This window comes from Salarias fasciatus, chromosome 9, assembly GCF_902148845.1.
Source record: "Salarias fasciatus chromosome 9, fSalaFa1.1, whole genome shotgun sequence".
In the NCBI taxonomy this organism is placed as follows: domain Eukaryota; kingdom Metazoa; phylum Chordata; class Actinopteri; order Blenniiformes; family Blenniidae; genus Salarias; species Salarias fasciatus.
Genome location: NC_043753.1, coordinates 12,964,701 through 12,985,170, shown reverse-complemented (window position 1 = coordinate 12,985,170; position 20,470 = coordinate 12,964,701). Strand labels below are relative to the sequence as shown.

General features: G+C 43.4%; 2 protein-coding genes across 2 annotated transcripts; both read right to left on the bottom strand.

Annotated features, from left to right (window-relative positions):
• Positions 1-540: 540 nt before the first annotated feature.
• Positions 541-9,327, bottom strand: bmi1a (bmi1 polycomb ring finger oncogene 1a). Its single transcript, XM_030100070.1, has 10 exons — positions 8,953-9,327; positions 5,568-5,703; positions 5,341-5,437; positions 4,505-4,560; positions 4,117-4,164; positions 3,857-3,965; positions 3,356-3,395; positions 3,102-3,200; positions 2,893-2,973; positions 541-1,810 (listed from the first exon to the last, which is right to left on the bottom strand). The coding sequence occupies exons 2-10, from the start codon at positions 5,677-5,679 to the stop codon at positions 1,373-1,375; spliced, it is 1,080 nt and encodes a 359-aa protein (XP_029955930.1). The 5' UTR covers positions 5,680-5,703; positions 8,953-9,327; the 3' UTR covers positions 541-1,372.
• An 872-nt stretch (positions 9,328-10,199) lies between these two features.
• Positions 10,200-13,884, bottom strand: commd3 (COMM domain containing 3). Its single transcript, XM_030100072.1, has 8 exons — positions 13,719-13,884; positions 12,793-12,904; positions 12,119-12,182; positions 11,999-12,033; positions 11,509-11,569; positions 11,381-11,437; positions 11,228-11,281; positions 10,200-10,733 (listed from the first exon to the last, which is right to left on the bottom strand). Exons 1-8 carry the CDS (start codon positions 13,855-13,857, stop codon positions 10,674-10,676), a joined length of 582 nt encoding a protein of 193 aa, XP_029955932.1. The 5' UTR covers positions 13,858-13,884; the 3' UTR covers positions 10,200-10,673.
• Positions 13,885-20,470: the final 6,586 nt, after the last annotated feature.

Sequence of the window (20,470 nt, the reverse complement as noted above, 5' to 3'; positions counted from 1 at the left end):
GAAATCCGATTAAAACAAACCTTTTTGTTTTAAAATCCAGAAAAAAAGGTGAAAAGGTACTTTTGTTCAAGAAGTCTGGAAAAAATGTGCATAATTTTTGCGCAAAAATAGACTAAATATTTGTTTTTCAATTGATGAATGTATTTTTAATTAAAAATAAATAAAAAATATTCTAATCCAAATTTGTTCAAAACTGATTGTCTTTACTCCGGACGAGAGATTAAATTTACAATCAGATATTCCAAATAAATCTTCTGTAGAACTCAAAGATTTCAAAGGTGTCTTTTAAAAAGATTTGGACAAAAACAAAGAAAAAAAACCCCGCAGAGGGTCGACGGACTTCCGCTACAGCAATGCAAATAAATGCGTTATTAAAAGAACAATGCTGATCTGTCTTAATAGATGCGTAAAGTTAATGTGATCCCGGATCTCCTCCTCCTCGCTCCTGTTCACCCAGACATCTGGCGCCCTGCGCCGTCTGCTGCTCCCTTCACTCTTTATTTACTCCAGTTAACGCACGACCTCCAGGAAGAGCTCCCGTTAAGTGTAAAATGTTTTATTTAGATGTTTTATACTGTGCAACAGTAACAATACAATAAGTTGTCCATACAATCGAGCGATACAAATACGGAAAACAGAGACATCAAAAAACATGTCATCGAACATGAAATGAAGCTGAACGAGCCCCTCAGTCCTTCCCAAACGGAGAATAACATCATCGCTGATTAAATATGCACTTTTTTTTTGTTTCTATTTACACGCAGATTCTCTAAAACTGTGGAGGATGAACTCCATCTCTCCTGCAGCTACAAGGAACTTTGATTTTTTTTTTTCCAGTAAAAGGCAGATAAAGTTTTATTCTCCTCAACAGATCTATACAAAGCTTTTCTTCTTTTGTTTAAATGCTTGGAGGATTTCCAAACACCACTCCAAATTTCAAGGGCAAAACAAGCCAAACACTCTTTCAGAAACGAAACAAAAAAAGTGTTATGAGCATGCATGTTTGAAATTAAAAAATATATATATCCCAACACACATGAAGGACACGTTTCATCTGAGATAACAAAATATACTGTAAACCTTCAGTCACTTCTGGAAAATAAAGATGCAGCTTCGGAAAAGAAAAGGAGAAACGTCCTGGTTACAAAGTGAAAATCCCCTCGTTCCTTGGTTTGAAATGTCTCTGGTTCCACTAAACTTACAAATGATGCCGAGAACAGATGGAGAGAGAGAGGACGTGGTCTACACCATGGAACTACGTTGGCATGAATACAGGATCAGCTGAGCGGGTTCTGGCGTTGGCTGGTCCGATCCGGTGATCCAGTGATCCGGTGATCCGGTGGTCCGGGGATCCGGTCCGGTGCTCCCCCGGTCATCCGGAGGAGGTGGACGATCCGTTGAGGGAAACCTTCCGCGGCTTCCCGCTGACCGAGCCGCCGCCGCCGCCGCCGCCGCCGCCGCCGAACTGGGTGAAGGGTCGGTTCGGGGTCTGGCTCTGGGCCGGGGTCGGGGTCTGGGTTTGGGTCTGGATCGGGGTCGAGGTCGGGGTCGCTGCTGCGGGAGTCCCGTTGAAGGCGTTGGGCGGGTGCGGGTGCGGGAGCTGCGGGTGCGGGGACTGCGCGGGCGTGCCGGGGCTCGGCAGGGACGAGGAGGTGGACGGAGCCCCGGCGGGACTCCCGGCCTTGTCGCTGTTGGAGTCGCTCTCCGGTCCGGACCGGCCCGCGCTGTTCGGGCCGTCCTGCTGCGCGTGGCTCACCTTCATCTTCTTGCAGTTGGGTCGGACCCGGTACTTGAGGGGCAGCGGGCCGTTCTGCAGCAAGAAGGCAGGGATCAGGACAGAGCTGCACCGATTCCACCGCACTCCACGGTGCACGTGAGTAAAACCACTTTTCTTTACTCTTCTTGGCTGCTATAATCACAATAAATTTGATTCCTAATCCTAATTGAAGTAAAGATTAAAAAAAGTAAACCGTTTAACAAACATTTCCAATGCTTCTCTTGCATGAGTGAATATTTAGGGGATACAGCATCAATTTTATCTTCATCCAAGAGGCATAAAAACAATCTAAAGTAATTAATTTAAACATATAACGGCAACAAAATAAAAGCACAAGACTTTTCCAAAGGAAACGTTTTCAACCACTACACCTCATTGCTTTTCTACACGTTTTATTTTCTGTGCTTTAAAGAATAAATAAGGAAACCGTCTGTAAACCTTCAGTCAACTCATGTTTGCCTCTTTTTATTTTCTTGTTCTCGAAGACTAGTGAGCTTTTATCAAAGTACAGTCGCCAGTTTGTGCATATATATTAATACTAGGAAAACAGTGAAAACTGCAAACAGAAAAACACTGATTTTTAAGTAAGATTTTTTAAGTGTATATTTTGCCAACAACACAATGTATTGTAAGATAGAAGCAGTCTTTCAGGACTAAAAAGTGTTTACATGTTTGTTTGTTATTTTTCCCAACAAGACATCATGAAATATTTGCAGTTTTGGACATTTTTTCCAGCACTTTGCAGCAATTCATGTATTTATACTCTATTTAAAGCTCTTTAGGTGGAGAGACAATCTTAAATACCGAACGATAAAATATTTAATTTACACACATTTTAGTGAGCAAACTGTTTTAGATTATTTAGATATTTAAGATGAAAAGTCATAGACTTGAGTGTGAACTGTTAATGTAATGCATGATATTAGAAAGAGAAACTAAACATATTTCAGGATCAGTATTTTGATATTTCAACAGCAACAAAAAACACAAGTTTTGATTAGAACTATTATCACAACTATTTGTATTGAATTATAAATTGCTGTAAATATCAGTGATAGCATAAACAATATTTTTGACACTGAAGGTGTCAAGCAACACCTTTAAAACACACTCACCCTTCTCCAGGTGTAGATATAAGCTATATCCATTAATGTGTAGTAATCTTTTAAAGGTTCATCTTCATACATGACTTCAACCTGGAGGAATGCAAAAAAAAAATCAGCTATAAATCTGAATTTCAGTCACTTTTTTTGTAACAACATTTGACAGATCTTCATTGAAACATTCAAGTGATGCATTTAGAAATGATATTTAAAAAGCAGACCTGGTAGGTGTTGGGTATGTCCATTTTACTGCGCAGAAACTTCCTCAGATGCATGACGGTCATGGCTGCTGGACACTGCAGGTACCTCTTGTTCGCCACCTGCACATTTAACCAGAAACAACCATATGTGAGCATGTTTTAAAACACGGAAGGCAGAAAATGTTTTTCTAAAGTGTGGACAAGCATTCAACAATTACCCAGTCCACACTTTATTGTTAAAATGTTATAACCAGGAAAAACAGTGCTGAAAATACCTGATCTTTTGACTGCTTGTCTTCCAAAATGCCTCCCAGTCTGTAAGGAGTGAACAAGAGGAAAATATGACCAACTCTACAGATAGAAACTCAAAACATAAAAAAATATCAGCTTTAATATTTTGGGAAAAAAAAGGCAATATTTTATCCAATAAACTGCATTAATCCAGTTTGTTTGTTATTGTATGATTTCTGTATTACTAAAGCAGAATTTTTATTAAAATAATATATATATATATATATATATATATATATATATATATATATATATATATATATATATATATATATATATATATATAATGTATTTGTTCTAAAATATGGTGGAAAAATCTGATCAAAATTTTTTAAAAAAAGTGTTTGTCTTTGAAGAGTGTGACAGTGACATCAACAGACCAACATTTAACTAGATTTGATCATTTTTTTGACATATCAACAAGGAATGCAAACTTCTCTCATCTCAAGTGTCACATATACATTCTGAGAATCAGCAGATCTCACCTGTTTTGATCAAAGAATTCGATGGAGAGGCTGATGATCTCGTCGTCTGTGATTATTCTCTTGTCCTCGTCCGCCACCTCTCCGCGGTCCTCGTTGGATCCGTTAGAGGCTACAAGGAGGAAGCAGAAGACAGGAGCACTTTGAAACCAGAAAATTCATACTTCTGAGACTTTGATCTGTGGAGCCACGCGCCGGCCGTGCTCCTCTCTCAGGGTGGAGCAGCAATACAGATCAGTATCAGCGTATTCTTTCTGACTCACCGTCTACAGGGTGCTCCGCATAAAAGTCTCTCCTCCTCTTCATTTCATCTGAAAACATTCAGAAAGGCACAAAATCAAACGTCTGCTCACTTTCAGGTTCATGCAATGAATCATTTTATAGGACTGAAAGAGGAAATGTGTCAGACTTCCTGGAAATAATTTCAGATACTCTTAATTCCACCACAAAAAGACATTTCAACCATCTTAAAGGTGCCAACAACTCAGAATGCATGCATTCAGAACAGATTTTAAACAGACTGAGTGAAGTGTGCGTGATAGATCACACAATGCAACCGTCTTCTGTCTCCCTCCTGCAATAATGGGACCGCTGGGTCCAAAAGAAAAAAGTAAAATGTGACTCAGAATGACAGGAATGAAGGAATCTTACTTTTGAATAAGCCAGGGACCAACTTGTACACGATGTCCTGCAAAGTTTTATCGGATCTGAAGAGAGAGGAGACTTCAGTCAGTGCACCGAGGAAGACAAATCACAAGTTTACCGACGGAAACTGTCAAATAACTGCCTCTGCAAGGAGTGTGAGTAAAATGGGTTTGATGAGACATAATGAGGTCTAAATAAATGTTCTGAAACATTCAGCTGTATTAAAAAAAACACAAAAACAACTGTTTGGAATGTGAAACGTTCCAACACAACATAGGGTCTTCAAGTAGTTCGACATAGAAAAATGTGGCTTTCATGGCTGTTTACTGAGGAAACAAAGAGAAATGCAGCAGAGTTCAAACTACTGACAAACATTTTATTTTCTTAGTTTAACAAAGATAAAAAAAAAACATTCAGGTCAATCGATGTCAGTTTCATCTGTATTGTTGCCAAAAAATGATAAGTTAATCTAAGAGAACAAGGCAAAGAAAAACAAAATAGAGGTTAGTTTGCTTTATTTATGCTCACAGGTTAATCCAGTTTTCAGTGAGTCACAGTGAGAACAGAAGAAAGCAGACAAAGCCATGAGGACAAACCACAGCTGAGATAAAAAGACCATGAGAACAACATATTGATTTTTTTAAAAAAAACATGTACGATCCAGAATAAAATAAAGTTGAAAGATGACAGAGTGAGACATCAGTGAAGGAGAAAAACCAGTCCAGCTGAATGTCAAAGCAGCTGAACGTGGTCAACAGGAGAGAACAAGACATACAAAGATCAAGTAATAATATATAATTAGGGAATTAAAAAACGGAGAATTCAATGAGCACATCTCTCACCTGATGTTGAGGAGCGGCTTGGTTTTGTGCACTTGTACATCACAGATGGGGCAATATTTGCTGGTTTCCAGGTAGCGCACGATGCACATCTTGCAAACTGAAACACAGATTACATTTTTTTTTTTTTTAAGTATCCAGTGGTGGACTCTGCAGCACCGTGGCTGCAAACGTGAGCAGTGAAACTGAAACATTCCACAGCAGACGTGAGGAAGAGTCGCTTTACGCACAGGAGTGGAGGCATTCGATGATGGTGGTCGCGTCTATGAAGTACCCTCCGCACAGGACGCACATGAGGTGAGGGTTGAGCTCGGTGATCTTTATCCTGGTGGTTCGATGCATGTTTGAAGGAGAGGAACAACAAACCTGCGTGGAGACGGAGGACAAGTCACAACAGTGCCATATGCGTGGCGGGCGAGCGGGCTGCGGGCTCCTCCGGCGGCGCACCGGGAACCGTTTGGGAGGGGATTTAACGGGGCCGGTTTATTTGTTTAATTGTTTCTTCGGCTGGTTTATGCTGATTTAAAAGAGGAAGCAGGAGGAGAAGTGATCCGTGCCTCCGTGGCAGATTGATGGACGGGCGCGCCGCGGTCACCTGACGGAGGCGCGGGGAATAATCATAAATCAATCACCTTCCGGTCGATCGATGGAGCCCCGCGCGCCACCGCTTTGCTTCATCTTAAATCACAAATGTTTATAACGTACAGCAGCAACTGTAGCTCCGACAATCAACCGGAGCCTTTATTTTAAAAAATAAAATAAAATAACCAGTTTTGGAATCAACATTTGCGTAAAATTCAAATTTGGTTGTAAATAATGGAAAAATCGAGTTTCACAAATAAAAATTAATTAAAAATGAATTGTTTATTGAAATAAAGTGTAATTTGGTGAAACGCGGGTTTTCCTGGTCGGATCCACTTTCTGACCTCGTTTCGTCGGGAGCTGATCGGCGGCGGCGCCCCGGGGTGACACGCCGCGAGGCTCGCGCTCCCCGCGTCAGGTGTGCCACACAGGCGGCGGTGGGAAACCTGAGCGTTTCTATGGCAACCCCTTTTGCTTTTTAGCCCACATGGCTGGTCGCCAGTGACCAGAACAAGGCAGGATGTCTGAATCCAAAACAACAAGCACGGCGAGCCGCCGGTGTGCCGAGCGGGAAACAGGAGGGACCGAGGCTCCCCGTCCCTCTGTGTGCGCGCACACACACACACACACACATACAGAGAGAGAGAGAGAGGCAGCGAGAGAGAGAGAGAGCCGCTGGACTGCCAGGCTGCCGACAGCACGGCTGCCATTTTGTGGAGGAGAAAAAAAAAAAAAAGCCCGTATCGGTTCAACGGGCTGCGAAAAACAGGGAGCGAAACAGCGGCTCGTCTCCGACACGAAGACGCGAGCTCCTCTCCGATCGCTGCGGAGTGGAAAAACACGCCTTATTCTTCGAAGGACGAGCTGGCTTTTATTCTGCGCCGCTTCTTCTTCTTTTTGCGCCGTGTTTTCCATAATCAGCAGCAGCAGCAGCAGCAACATGGCCAGACGGCGCTCAAGTTGAAGCGCAACACCGGATCGCGTTTATTCTGCGCCATCGCCGAGCGGAGCGGCGGTGGCGCACCGTCTTTGTGAAAAACGGCATGTGCTTTGCGTTTGTGGGCGTCCAAATTCAATTAGGTGAGCCACAAAAAGCCCGAGAGAAGCAGCTCCTCCGGCTTTTGTTTAAACACGCGAAAATTGGAAAGAAAAAAAAAACCCAACATGTGGGAAAAGTTGGACATTAGTGCGACATATAGGTGCAGTTTGAAGAAGTCTCGAGTCGCCCAAAAAAAAAAAACCAAGATCTAAACAGTTGTGAGACGTGCATGCGGACTGGATGAGAGGTGACCCCTTGGATGACAGCCAGCCTGTCCAGCTCTGCACCCACACTCGGCACCGTGCCCGATTCCCGGCTGGTTTCAATGCTCCAACGGACCTCTCTGCTGGCCGCCACTAAGCAGGCAACTCTCAAAGGATGCCCCACACACGGATAGTGATGGATAGCGTCCACCTATATGCCTGTTGCGCCATTAATCGACTGGCCGGTGTTTGGACAACTGCTGTCCCTCTCGTCCTGTGGACAAGTCAGTCGCTTCAGACATCCAGGAGTCAACGAGCTCGGGAGACTGGAGGGAAATGCTGCTTCGCCTGCTGTCGGATCACATCTGCAGGCTCTCTGGCATGGATACACACTTCTCCTTTCTGATGTACAACTGCTGAATTATGGTGTTGTTGACAGAACACAAACACACTGAATATTTCCTCCACGTTGCACCAAATAAACACGTCAGTTTTTTTTTTTTTTTACACTCATCCAACCTTTTTTCTCACTGTCTGAACCCCCTCTTCACCTTGGACACAGTTTAGAAGGAAAAAAAAACAGTTTTTAAATCAACAATAGAAGGAAAAAAGAAAGCTTCAGGAAAAACAGTGCATTAAATAAGTGGAGATTCCATGAACGCGCAGTGAAGTCACATTTATCCAGTGAGGAGGATCCGAGCCCCCCATCCTGATGGGCTACATTATCAGGTCTATTCACAGGGCTGGGAGGTTGTCAACCTCCAGACCCGAGCGGGGGGAAAATACATCCATTTTAACCCATTAGCCACACACGGGGTCCCCGCCAGCATTCATGGGTAAAATGAGAATTTTACCTCCTCGTGAGAGAAACCCTGAGCTGATGTGTGTCAGTCCAGCGCGTCCGGATCCAAAGTCACACACTGTGTACAGCATGTTGGTGGAAACTACTGTAATACAATCTGATTTTAAATGGAAACAAAACAAGCAGTCAAGGCTGGCATCGCCAGTGTGATTTTAGGGGAAATCACCGATGCTCTGGCTGCTTGGGAGACAGCCACCTCTTTGTATCCTGACTGAGGTGTCGTCAAACCCTTTAAAAAATAAAATAAAAAATAAAACTCAACCTTCTTGCTTCATCAAGACAATCACACATCAAAGCATAATGTCTGTTAAACAATGATCCAGTGTTTACCAAGCAGCCGTCATGAAACATTTATGCTCTATTGAACTGGCTCGTCTCCCTGTCACGTCCATGGGAGCGATCCAAGTTAAGTTAATAAATCCAACAATGAGACACTTTCACCAAAACCTCCCACCAGACCCAACGCGCAACAGCCCAAACAACCCAAGTCTATAAACTGGAGGGGTTCGGTGGAAGTGTGAGCGCACAGGGGTCGTTTGGAGTTCTCGCCGCCGTGAACGCCTCAGCCAGCCAGGCTTGGTTCGCCTCAGATCCTCCACTTGACATAAATCTAAAGCGCTCCACGCGAGCACGAACCGCGATCAGCCGGCACGGATGGAGACCTGAGCAGCAGAGCATGCGGCAGCGGGGGCTAGTGACCTCTGGAAGGCGTCTGGAGCCGAGAGGGGAACATGTTTCGCGAAGAAAGTGGTGCGCAGACACACACACACACACACACACACGGAGCTCCACGTCGGTGATCGCCGCAGCCTCCGTTGAAAGCTCCACATCCACCGCTGGATCGGTGCGTGGAAGAAGAAAAAAAACACCACAAAAGCCCGAACGCCCGTCGCGTCCGTTAGTTGGAGACGATCCGGGAGAAGGCTTACCTGGAGGCTGGGCTGGGAATCGGCGGCTCTCGGGTGGAATAGACAATGAAAGTTGGGAGGCGATCAGCAGAAAATGAATAGGAGCCGAGCCGCCATCTTGAAGTAGGCTGCAGACGCTGTCAGTGGCGGAGAGCGCACGGCGGACCGGAGCGCATTTCAGATGTTGCGAATGAAAAACTCCCCGTTTTCCTCGCCGCCCGCGCGCTCCGTGAGGCTCCCCGCGCGCGGCTGCAACACGCCACCGTGCTCCGGCGTCGGCTCTGGACGCTTCCCCACTCCGGCGCCGAGAAGTTTGCCTCCAAAATATCCGCTTTGCCCCCAGTGAAACGCAGCAGTGTGTGTGCTCTGTGGAAACTGACACCGTCCCCAAAATGGCTTGTAGTTCGACCGCCCCGCTTTGGTCACGTGGTCCTCCGCTTAAGGGAGCCTAAGAATTACTGTCGGTGTACGCCGTTTGCTTCTAAACCACCATGGAAGATGCAAAAACACATTTTTATAAATCCCAGAAAACTCCAACCAAGATGCGAAAAAGCGATTTTAAAGATCTCACGAAGCGTTCGGCTCTGCAGTGCCGCCGAGCAGCTGCTTCGGGGCGCTTTATAAATACATCCACTGACGGCTATTCTGGTCTTTCTAATGCGTGACGCATGATTTGAAATAACGCACGATGCCCACACGTGCACTTTGAGACCGTTTTTCGACCGGGAGGACGGGGAGCGACGCCGATTAGACGCGTTCGAGCAAAATGACGCAGTGATCAGAAAGTAGGCTGCTCTCCGCGCGCCCTCCTCTCTCTGATGTTAAAAATAACACAGCCTCTCACACGCGCTCGCGTCGTTAAGACCGTCAAAAGTCTCAATCCCCCCCCCCTCTCTCCTCTCACTAAAACCTGGAGTCTACTGGGGCCACCGGGCAGCTGCCTTATTAATCTCCGTTGAACGTCTCTTTTAAGACCCACGCACTTGGTTAAAATATGTCCGTGTGACAAATGGCTCTGGTGTCAAACCTTTGTCACAGGCTTCCCTGACATCTGCAAAAAAAAAAAAAAAAAAAGACAGAGAGAGAGAGGGAGAGAGAGAGAGAATGCGCCACAACTTCCACTTGATGAATTGGAGTCTTTATTGGTGCGCCACAGCGCCTGAAAATTAAGGCACCTCGGATGTTTATGGAATCTGAGCCTCTGCTGCTGCAGCTGAGCAGCTTTGAACTTTCAGCTGAGGTGGATGTCGAAAAAAATCTCCTATGGCTGAGAGGGAGCGCATGCACCTCCAAACAGCTTTAAAAAAAAATAGATTCCTCCTGAAGCGGCTTCAGCGAACCTCTCGTAAGAAAACGCAGGAGGGAATAAACACACTGCTGTCACGCAGCTATGGCAAAAATCCCATTCAGACATCCACGTGTTTACAAAACACAAGGCCGGCCGTTTCTCTCTCCATAAACCGAGAAAAATACTCAACATGACAAAGACGACAAAGTTTATTCAAACACTTTTCCAACATTCTCACAAAGACGCGTTTTTTCAACATATCAAACTGTGAAATTAACCAAAGAACAACGTAGGGTTTCTTTTCTGTTTAAAGAACAAAATCGTTGGGGGAAAAAAAAGGGACAATTCTCAAATGTTCTTTGTCACGTCAATCAGGCACGAAAAGAGGCACGTGAACAGGAGCTGGAAACGGGTGAAGTCCGACGCTTTGTGCGGAGGAAACTGGACACCAGCATCACATCTGACTGGCTTTCTCTACACTCTTTGCAGCGTCTTTCAACTTTCCCACTAGATCCTGAAAACAAGCAAACACGGGTCATTTTCAGAGGGAGTCAAACAGAAAGACAAGTGAGAGAGAGGACATGAAAGGGCACTTCCTAAATGACGATGAAAAAAAATAACTACATTAGAGTTTATGTTCACAATGTTGATTTATTATAAACTAAGAGTTCGTGAAAAAGACAATTGATATGTATTTTTGCCAAGTGAAGTCCACATTTCCAAGTACTGGCCACTTCTTTACTTAAAAAACACTGACATGTGGTAAACTATCAAGTTTTACATTCCACTGATGCGTCATGACGCATGAAAACCTCGATACATGATCTCTGTCAGAGGTCCAGTTTCGTTATAGTGGAGGTTTGTGCAGCAGATTTTCTGATAGAATCGTTGAATAAATTAAACTTTAACACGTGCATTCTTTGTGAAAGTTGCTCCGGATTCAGACTGTGTTTTTTGAACATCCTTGATGAGACAAGATTCCAGGGCACTGTTTCCTGATTATTTTACCTGCAGCTGCTCCATGGTGCAGGTGAAGTCGACATCTTCTGGACACCCATCCTTCTAAAAAAAAAAAAATTAAATTAAATTGAATTAAAAACCGGATATGATCGGTGTTCAAACCACTGGGAAAAAAAAAATCACCGTCACATGAAGATTTACCTCAGTTTTTAACGACAGCATGTAGAATGGCTCGTTGACCTTGTCTAGCTGCCCATTCTGTTGGAGAAACCACATTTCAGATGCAGTCAACAGATTTTGCAGCGCAGTCCTCGTCCCCAGCGTCTCACCTTCATGTGGTATTCCAGACGCCACGTTACGTCGTTGATTTGAGGAGGACGCCTCCCGATGCTGGAGGACAGAGAATGAAGAGGAAGGTGAGCTGCAAAGGTGTGGAGTGACTTGAAATAAACGTGTGTGATTAAAGTAATTCTTCTGTTTTACAAGGTCGAGCAGTTTCTTTGAAAGGCTTTGCAGATTTTGTGGTTCTGGTGTTAACAGTGTTGTAATGACACGTAACTAAAGAATATTTACACAGCCTCCAGAAAAGGATCCTCTCTGTTCTTTACTGAGCATAACTCATCAACCATTATCCATACAGTCTGAAATATCTTCAGCGTTTATTTATTGAACAATGTTCCTTTGTGCTGTGTCCCCAACAATTTAATAATCCACTAAACACAGTGAAATAAGCTTGAAACAGTGGAATTGTGGATGTGTGTTTTAAGGACACGATCAAAGAGAAAATCTGAAATTTTCACCATGACATCCACACCTCACCTTGCTAATATGTGCTCCAGTTCTTTTTTATGTTTCTGTGGAACAGAGGTACTTCAGTTAAAAAGCATTCAAATAGCAGAAAGGTTCAGAATCTCTTTGCACATTTTGAAATGTGGCTACCTGATAAGCACTGTAGAATATTTCTATTCTGTCTGCAGTGAAGGTGAGTTCCTCAAGGCTGGAGCTGAAAGGAGAACATGGCTTCATTAGCAGCAGATTCAATGGGTTGAACTTATGAACCAGTCAAAGCTGACAGTAAACTAGAATATTTAACCCAGACTACCTCTTCATCTAGAGAGGGACAAATAATTAGACCACTGAATGTGCTCACTTGGCGAATATGAACAGAAGGTTTGAAGGTGATGTTGAAAAGACACTGTGGAGATCAACCCAAAACGTTTCATTTAAAATAGTAAAAACTGCATCAAAACCTCAAGGATGCAGTGATGCCAGAATAAAACAACAGACAAAGAAAGGGAGGAAAACTGGTGAATATTACAGAAGATTTGGAAATACTTGGACCAGCACTCCTTAGTGTGGCAAAATGCAAACAGATGTTTTCTCTCTCAAACAATGCCTTATAATATTTAATTGCAGTGAACACAACACACAGAAATATGCATACAATCACAACACACTGATGTGCAGCATGCAATCTCAGAAAAATGTCTAAATCTATCATTTTAATTAAATGATGTCAATATATAAAGCACACTATTTTTACTTTAAATCAATGAGTTATTTCAGATCTTCGTGATTTGTTGTTTTGAAAGCCCTTCTCTGAGGCTGCCCACCTTATTGTCGACTTGTCAACATTGTGTTTGACCGCTTCCAGGATGAAGGTGGTGGCAGCAGTGTGGATCTGCTTCAGCAGGATCTGGTCGATCTGCTTCAGCTCGGGTTGATCTGAAAGCGCAGAAACACAGTGTGAGGAGGAAGGGGAGGAGGAGGAGGAGGAGGAGGAGGATGCCACCCCGCCGTCTGATGCATTCCTTCTCCGCTGAACAGACGTGCTCGGTTGGTGAAAGTAAATAAACGATCTCGGTTCGCGATCCATACCCGGGTTCTCCAGATTGACGCGCAGAATGGAAATCAATGCTGATTAGCATGTGAATGCGCCCCTCAGCTGCATCAGCCGGGCGCCTTTGTTGGTTTGTCTGGTGAACACTTCACTTTTCCAAATAATTCGGCCAATAAAACGGGGCAGGAATGCTGCAGAAGTTGGACAACACATGGCCAGTGGAAACAAAACCAAGTAGCTTTGAGGAATGAAGTCTGCTGTCAGTTTTGGATTATTTATGTTTATTTATCCGCACCAGACCCGGATCTGCACTGGGGATGGGTTCAAACGGGAGACGGGGTGAGGGTTATGGATTATAACGGACAAGGGACAAGTTGGACAGTCTTTCTGATGTGTTGAGTGAACTTAGCGTCGTTTTAAATGACAAAAGCCATCCGGGGTGACCGAGATCGCCGCTGAATGCAAAGCAGACGGCGGGCGGAAAAAGGACGCACGCGGCTCCGCCGCTTCGCCCCATTAAACGCAGTTATGTATAAACACGCGGGATCCGGGTCGGAGCGACCCGCAGCCCGAAGCGGCGCCGCCGAGACCCGCAAAAAAAACAAAAACAGCGAGGCACGTCCACACGCCGAGAGGGAAACCGGAAGCTGCTGCGACCGAGACAAAAGCGGCGCGCGGCGGGGAGACGCGGCGGCTCACCGAGGACTGCGGGGTCCCCGCGGGAGGAGAGCAGGCTCCGGAAACACGCCTCGACCAGCACCTGGAAGCGGGCCTGGTCGAAGGAGGACGGCTCCGCCAGGGACCGCAGCCCTCTCTGCACCGACTCAGACAACTCCATCTTGCAAAGAGGAGAGAGCCACGACACGAAACCACGTGACGGATCAGCTGATGCGCGTGGAGCTGCAGAGGGCTGAGGGGAGAGCCGATTACAGAGACCGAAGCTCGCGCGGATTAAACACACTCGTTCCATCGCTCCCTGCGCGTCCATGCGACATGAGCATTTCTTCCAGGACCCGAGTGGAGCTGGAGCTCAGCACGTGATCAGAACCCAAACCCAAAACCTCCAGCTCGAACCCGGAGATCCCAACACTGTCAGCTTTGGAGCCTTCCTCTGCAGAAGTGGCTTCAGATGGCTGAGATTTTCTACATGGTGCTCGATAAATAAACGAAATTGAACCGAACAGCTATGCAGAACGCACAGCAGTAGTAAAACTGATGATTTATTGTTGTCTCTGTGCTCAGTGCAAGACCGAATTGTAATTAAACTATGTTGAAAAAAAACCTCAAGTTATTATTTTTCCTGTATCTCTCTATGCTTGATGATGCTCTGAGCTCATTGTGCAGAATATCTAAATAACATGACCTCAGAAAAAAAAAAAACTGAAACGAAGGACTTCATCTGTTTGGGTAACACATTCATCAAAGGTCATGACATTAACAGGTTTTTCATGCATGTGTGGGATAAAAGTACCAAAGTCATCAAGACGAGCATGAAGGACCTGGAAGTGATAACGTGGCCCCCACCACAGGGTTTATCTGAGAGGTCTGGGGTTACAGGAAGAGACTGAAGGATTTAACAAGCTTCTTTCCACAAAACATCTGTGTTCTCTGTGATATTTGGTCCTGTCTGATTGTACAGGACCTCCAGGAATAATGCAGTTTGGAAAGTAAAACCCATTCTGTTCATCGACTTCACATCTTTTTCATTTGGAAAGCGAAACTAAAGGAATCTATATTTTTAAAAGCATTCTTACTTTACTTAACTAAGAAAATTGCTCCGAATTTATTCATGTCTTTATAAAGACAGCAAAATAAAATGAAATTCCTTCCAAATGAACCAGAAGAAAGAGAAGTAAAGAAAGTGACCTTCAATGGACATCACTGACCCTCATCTGTTTAATGGTCTTTAACATGAAAAGACTCAACAGCTGTTAAAGTCGTATAGCTTGATGAAGATTAATGATGTTTAGTAAGCATTAATCAGACCTTTCTTATACCAGTTATAACCACACTGTGTGGATTATAGTGATACTGTATTGATCAGGTGTTTCCTTTCAGACAGAGAAAGACATCTCTCATGAAATTCATTGGATAAAACACTTAAATTAGTTTTCAAATAAGGGCAAAATTAAAAGCCCAAAAAGGTGAAGCACTCGAGAAAACTGTGCATAAAGTTCAAAACATTTAAAGAGGATGTGTGACAGCAGCTCTACATCCACTAACAGGATCCATTCATAGAGTGAAAGCAGCCTCAGTCCTTTATCATCCCACATCTTTATGATGATAAACTTTCTCCTGAAACCAACAGGAGAGTCATTTTGAACCTAATATATGTGCAACCTTTAAACTTTTACAATCGCATGCATGATTTTGTGAAATAAAGATAACAGCAGCTTTTGGATCCACAGAGCAGTTTGTTCTGACACAAACAGAACCAGTTCAGAGGAGTTATCCAGTCATTTCAGTGATACTCTTTAAATGGGTAAATTCTCAATATATTCATACAAATAAAGATAAATAAAACCATAAAAAAATAGAATTAGATATTATAATGTATTCTTAAAAAAGGTGATGTTCCCATGTGTCTTTTAGGGTATTTATAGTTTTTTTTTCTTTCTCCTCTTCGTTCTCTCCTCGCGTTTCTGTCTTCAGTCCGTTGTCTTTCTTTGTCAAGAACTTATCTGTAATCAGAGTCTTGTGGCAGTCATGAGGTGAATAGGAACATCTCTCTTTCAGATTAGCCATTACTCCACTGTGGTCTGTAAAAAAAAAAAAAAAAAAAAAAAATCAGTGCGTAATTTCACACTCGTCTCTGAAACCAATGAGGAACCCTGAGAGCAATATAAGAGCTGTGATCTCATTTTGGGTCACATGGTTTCTGATCCATCTCTCACATGCACAAACTCTTCCTCATAATCCACCACGAGCAAATGGTTCACACCTGACCCTTTGCTGGTTGATGTTCATGAAGCTCCTGCAGCATTTTAATTCATTCTCTCATTTTTTTTTTTTGTTTTATTTTTTTTTTTTTTCCAAATCGCATCGTTCAGCATCTAACGGGTTAAACTGACTATCACGAGACGCATTTATGGTTCCGGTAGCTGCTTTTATGAAATGCAATAGCCGCGTTCGGGCTGCATCGCTTCCCCGGAGTGAGATGACGGTGCGCCTGTCGTTCATTATCCAGGAATGAGGCGATCCGCCGCGCGGCCACACACGCTGCAGCTATCGGACTGACCTCTGACTCCGCGCTTTGTCCAAAGTCCATTTCGGCTCCGGATCAGGTTGTGAAATAGATTATCTCTCAGAAACTCCCCGATGCAGTGTATATACGCTTTTCTTCTGGAAGGTACGTCCTCTCAGTGTTACATCTTTATTTTTGTTACTTTTTTCTATGCAAATTCTTCATTTCACACCAAAGTGAAATGCTTCCAGTAATGCTGCGTTCAGAGACGCTCTGATTTATGATCACAGCATGAAGACGACGCCGTGTAAAAAGTACAGCTTGCCGATTAAGGTTTGATCACAATAAATACGCCTTTCTTCAGTGTTGACTTGTCAGTTTTTTTCTTCAGTTTGAACAGATTTTGATCATCTTCTGTAAAGACACAACAATCCGGATTGTGCGCAAAAAAAAAAAAAAAAATCAGATAAACTGCATATGGATCATATTTGACCTCTTCCCTCTCGCTTACTTAAAGTTTATTATGACACTGGTGAAGTAAACATGCGATCAGTTAATATTGCTGAAAGATCCATGGTTTGCCCAAACATGTAAACCATGGAAAACTGTCAACAGGTGCGACAGTGAAGTCAAAACATCGGAGCTGAACCTTTAACCTCAGGGCTGAGGTAATGAGTCGTGGGAAATCCAACTTTTATGTTTCTATGACTTCTTGACCGAGACGACACTCTTCACTTACAACTTTATGAGGGATGCTCGCTTGTGATCTTTTTTTTTTATTATTATTATTTTATTTCATTATTGCTTCCTGAAGACCCACGGCAGACAGTCCAATTTATTTTTGCTCAGTTCATGAAACTCTCTGATAACAGCCTTTTCAGAATAAGAGTATGAAAACATCAAGTTTCAGGAGGAAATGTGCTGAAAGAAAGGGAGTGTTTTAGGACACAGAACATTTTGGTTCAATTCGTGCAACCGATGTTTTAAGTGTATAAAACTTCCACAACAATATTGTATTTTTTTTGCTGCTTCCTCCTTCTCCTTTCTTTCCCTGGAGATATTTATATCATTTTCAAGACGGGATTGCATTGTAAACTGAGCGCATGTTGGTGAATCAGCCATGAAATAAAACCAGCCATAAATCTTTCTTTCTCAGAGCTTCTTCTCTGCAGTGTGTGAAATGAATCCTGCGCCACAGGAACGGCTCATAAAGCTCAAACCTGCAAAGCATGTTGTCAGCTTTTCCAATAATCCAAATACCGTTTATCACACACCCTTCATGTCTGCACTGTTTAGTTTGTCACGTGGAGGAGCTGAGAAGCCTCAGCATTCATCCTTTGTTAAAAAAAAAGGTGCACGTGACAATATCTCATATGAACTCAGCTTAAAATCAACACAGAACAAAACGTCCAGGTGCAGGTGTGTTTGTCATTCCTTTGACAAGAGAAGACTGAACAGGAAACAAAAAAAAACTAAAAACGTTCAATGTATGTTTGATGTTTGGTGACTTGGAGAAGGATGAACCAGTTGATTTCAACTGAAGCAGCTTTTTTTTTTAAGAACATCCATTGAAAAACACAGAAATTTACATTTGTACAAACTTTTCTCTCAATTTCTTACTTTTCTGATTTATGAAAGTGAGTAATGATAATATAGGGAATTTACATAGTTTCAGTTGAGAACTTCAAAATGTATCCAAATAGGGTAAATTCCTCACTAGATTTTATATAAAACTTGAAGTCATTTAAGGTTATCGATCAGATACTTTCAGCAAAACAGATCAACAGTCTGTGCAATGAGTAAAGCAGGAGTTTAGTACGTGGTCATCATTAAATCTCATACATGCAGATTTCAATACTTATGTGTTTGGAGGAAATATGGAAGTCACTAAAATATGGTATTTTTCCAGCTAAAGGAGCAAACAGAAAGTCTTAAGCAAATAAGAAAGCACTGTTTCTATGGCATAGTAAAAATGTAAAATCTAACAAATGGTTTCCTCACTGATTCATGACAATTCAAAGTGCAATTGTTATTGCTTTAGTTCTCTTCTATTGAAAATAAATGAACTCCTTTAGCTATTTGAACATTTTTCACACTAAAAATGGATCTTGCCTTCTGTGTTAAGTGGCATCTGGAAATCTGAAATAGTCTCACATAAACTGCAACTTGTCTCAGTAAAGTTAATGATGAAAACACATTTTAATAAAGTGGAAAATGTATGCACAGTGTAGTCAGGTCTGTTGTTGGTATCAATAAGTGAACAATCTCTACATATGCCATGGTTTATATAAGTAATTACCTTGAAGTAAGCTTGGCAATTTCCCACAGCATTAATTTATTCATCAAATAAATTCAGTAACTGGATATACCACCTCTATCAGTGCAAAAGAAAGGTAATTTCTATATCTTTCAGATGGATTTGAATCTAATTACAATCAGTACATTATTTCTCTGAAAACAGATGAATGCAATGTGACAAAATATTGACCATCCTCCAGATTTTCTACGCTCCTTTTTATTGATTATTATAGCCTGAGCTTTAGTTAAATTAAAATGCAATTATACAGGATAGAGTATGAAACCACAACTCATAACTGACTCAGGACCTTGATGTAAAAAAAAAAGAAGTGGATTCACTCTGATTCATATCTAGGCAGATTGTAAACTCCAACACTAATCCCTAATACAGATTAAACGGAGTGATTAAACTTCTTTTTCTGTTAAATCATTTTACCCCTCTTTTTTTTTCTTTGCATGGAGGCAATCTTTGACCTTTCTTCCTTTTTTTTTTTACCTTGAGATGTGAAACGCTGGAACCAGTCAGCGCGTCTCTGTGTCGCTTCAAACCATAATTTAAATTGTTAAGCAAACTAATAGCGCCCAAGTCGCAGCCAGATCTGAACGGAGCTATTTGAAGGTAATTTTTGAGGCAGCTGAGTATGAGGTGTAAATTGCTTGCAGGGAAAACAACAGATCTTGAAGCGGCGCTTCGGAGCCCGTGCACGTGCACGCACGCGTGTGTACGTGACAGAGAGATTTTTTTTTTCTTCTGCAGAGTGATTCTGCCCCCTGTTGGAAAAAGCAAATCTCCCCTTCCCCCTCTCTCTTTTTTTTCTTCTCAGGCTGTTGCATTAAATAACGCAACCATCACATGACCATGATATTGACAAGAAAACACACACACACACACACACACGAACGTGGTTTTATCAGTAAGGGTGAATATGTTAAATATGCAAAAATATGATTGATTAATTCCATTTTATGAGAAGAAAAGATGCCCTGCAGGAAAAAAGCAAGGCCATATAGAATCTGTAATTAACGTCCCCCTGTTAAGTACCTCATTAGCTGGGCTATATATGCAGCTAATTCAATTATTGTCCTGCAGAGCATATAGCCTCCCTCCTTATTCAATCATTTTCACGTCACGTGCGGCGGCGAAAAAGAAAGAAACCGATTCTGCACGCGCCCCTTTGATGGCAATATGGTGATCTTCAGAGGACGGAATCCCCACCACGACAGCAGCCGCGCAAGAGGTCAGCGCGGGGTCAGTGTCTTGCTCAAGGACACTCCAGCCCCGGCGCGTGGGTGCGCGCCGCGGCAGCAACCTGCAGCCGAGCCTCCGAACGCGGGAGTGGTCACGTGCAGCAAGGAGGGTACACGAAAGGCGGTCCTGTGGCGACGGGGTGATATTTAACGCTCCGAGATGGGAATTTCTGCGACTGTAAGCGTCAAGCACGCGCGCACACGGCCGCGCGCGACTCCGCGGCCGCTGGGGGGCAGTGGTGTGGTTTCTGTGTGCAGCGTGGGGAGCTTATAGAGGGAATCACTGGAGGGGAACAAAGAAAGGAGGGTGAGAGAAGGGGGGAGGGGTGTGTGTGTGTGTGTGCCTATGTGTGTGTGTGTGTGTATGTGTGTGTGGAGGGGGGGGGGGTCATATTTCCATATATGGAAATTTGAATGGCTCACGTTCACCTCTAGCAGAGCGAGCAGCCCTGCTCGATCACACTATCTGCAGTCAGCAGCATCACCGACACCACCCACCACTGCAGCGCCACCAGGCTGCAACCAGGACCCCCCAAAAGTGACACACAGGACACAAATACAGACCCCCCCCCCCCCCCCCCCCCCCCACCACCACCACCACCACCACCACCACCACCACCACCCGCCCTCCTCATATTCCAGCCTCAACGGTGGGAGAAGTAGGACTGCATCCATAACCTGAGATCAGCCTGGCTGCCTCTCTGGAGAAAAAAAAAATCTA

Coding starts and splice junctions, on each gene's coding strand:
- bmi1a (XM_030100070.1), bottom strand. CDS start 5,679: ATGCATCGAACCACCAGGATAAAGATCACCGAGCTCAACCCTCACCTC. Junction 4,561..5,340: donor AAGCCGCTCCTCAACATCAG/GTGAGAGATGTG, acceptor CTCTCTCTTCAG/ATCCGATAAAACTTTGCAGG. Junction 4,165..4,504: donor GGTCCCTGGCTTATTCAAAA/GTAAGATTCCTT, acceptor GAATGTTTTCAG/ATGAAATGAAGAGGAGGAGA.
- commd3 (XM_030100072.1), bottom strand. CDS start 13,857: ATGGAGTTGTCTGAGTCGGTGCAGAGAGGGCTGCGGTCCCTGGCGGAG. Junction 12,183..12,792: donor GTTGACAAGTCGACAATAAG/GTGGGCAGCCTC, acceptor TTCTCCTTTCAG/CTCCAGCCTTGAGGAACTCA. Junction 11,438..11,508: donor GTCTGGAATACCACATGAAG/GTGAGACGCTGG, acceptor TTTCTCCAACAG/AATGGGCAGCTAGACAAGGT.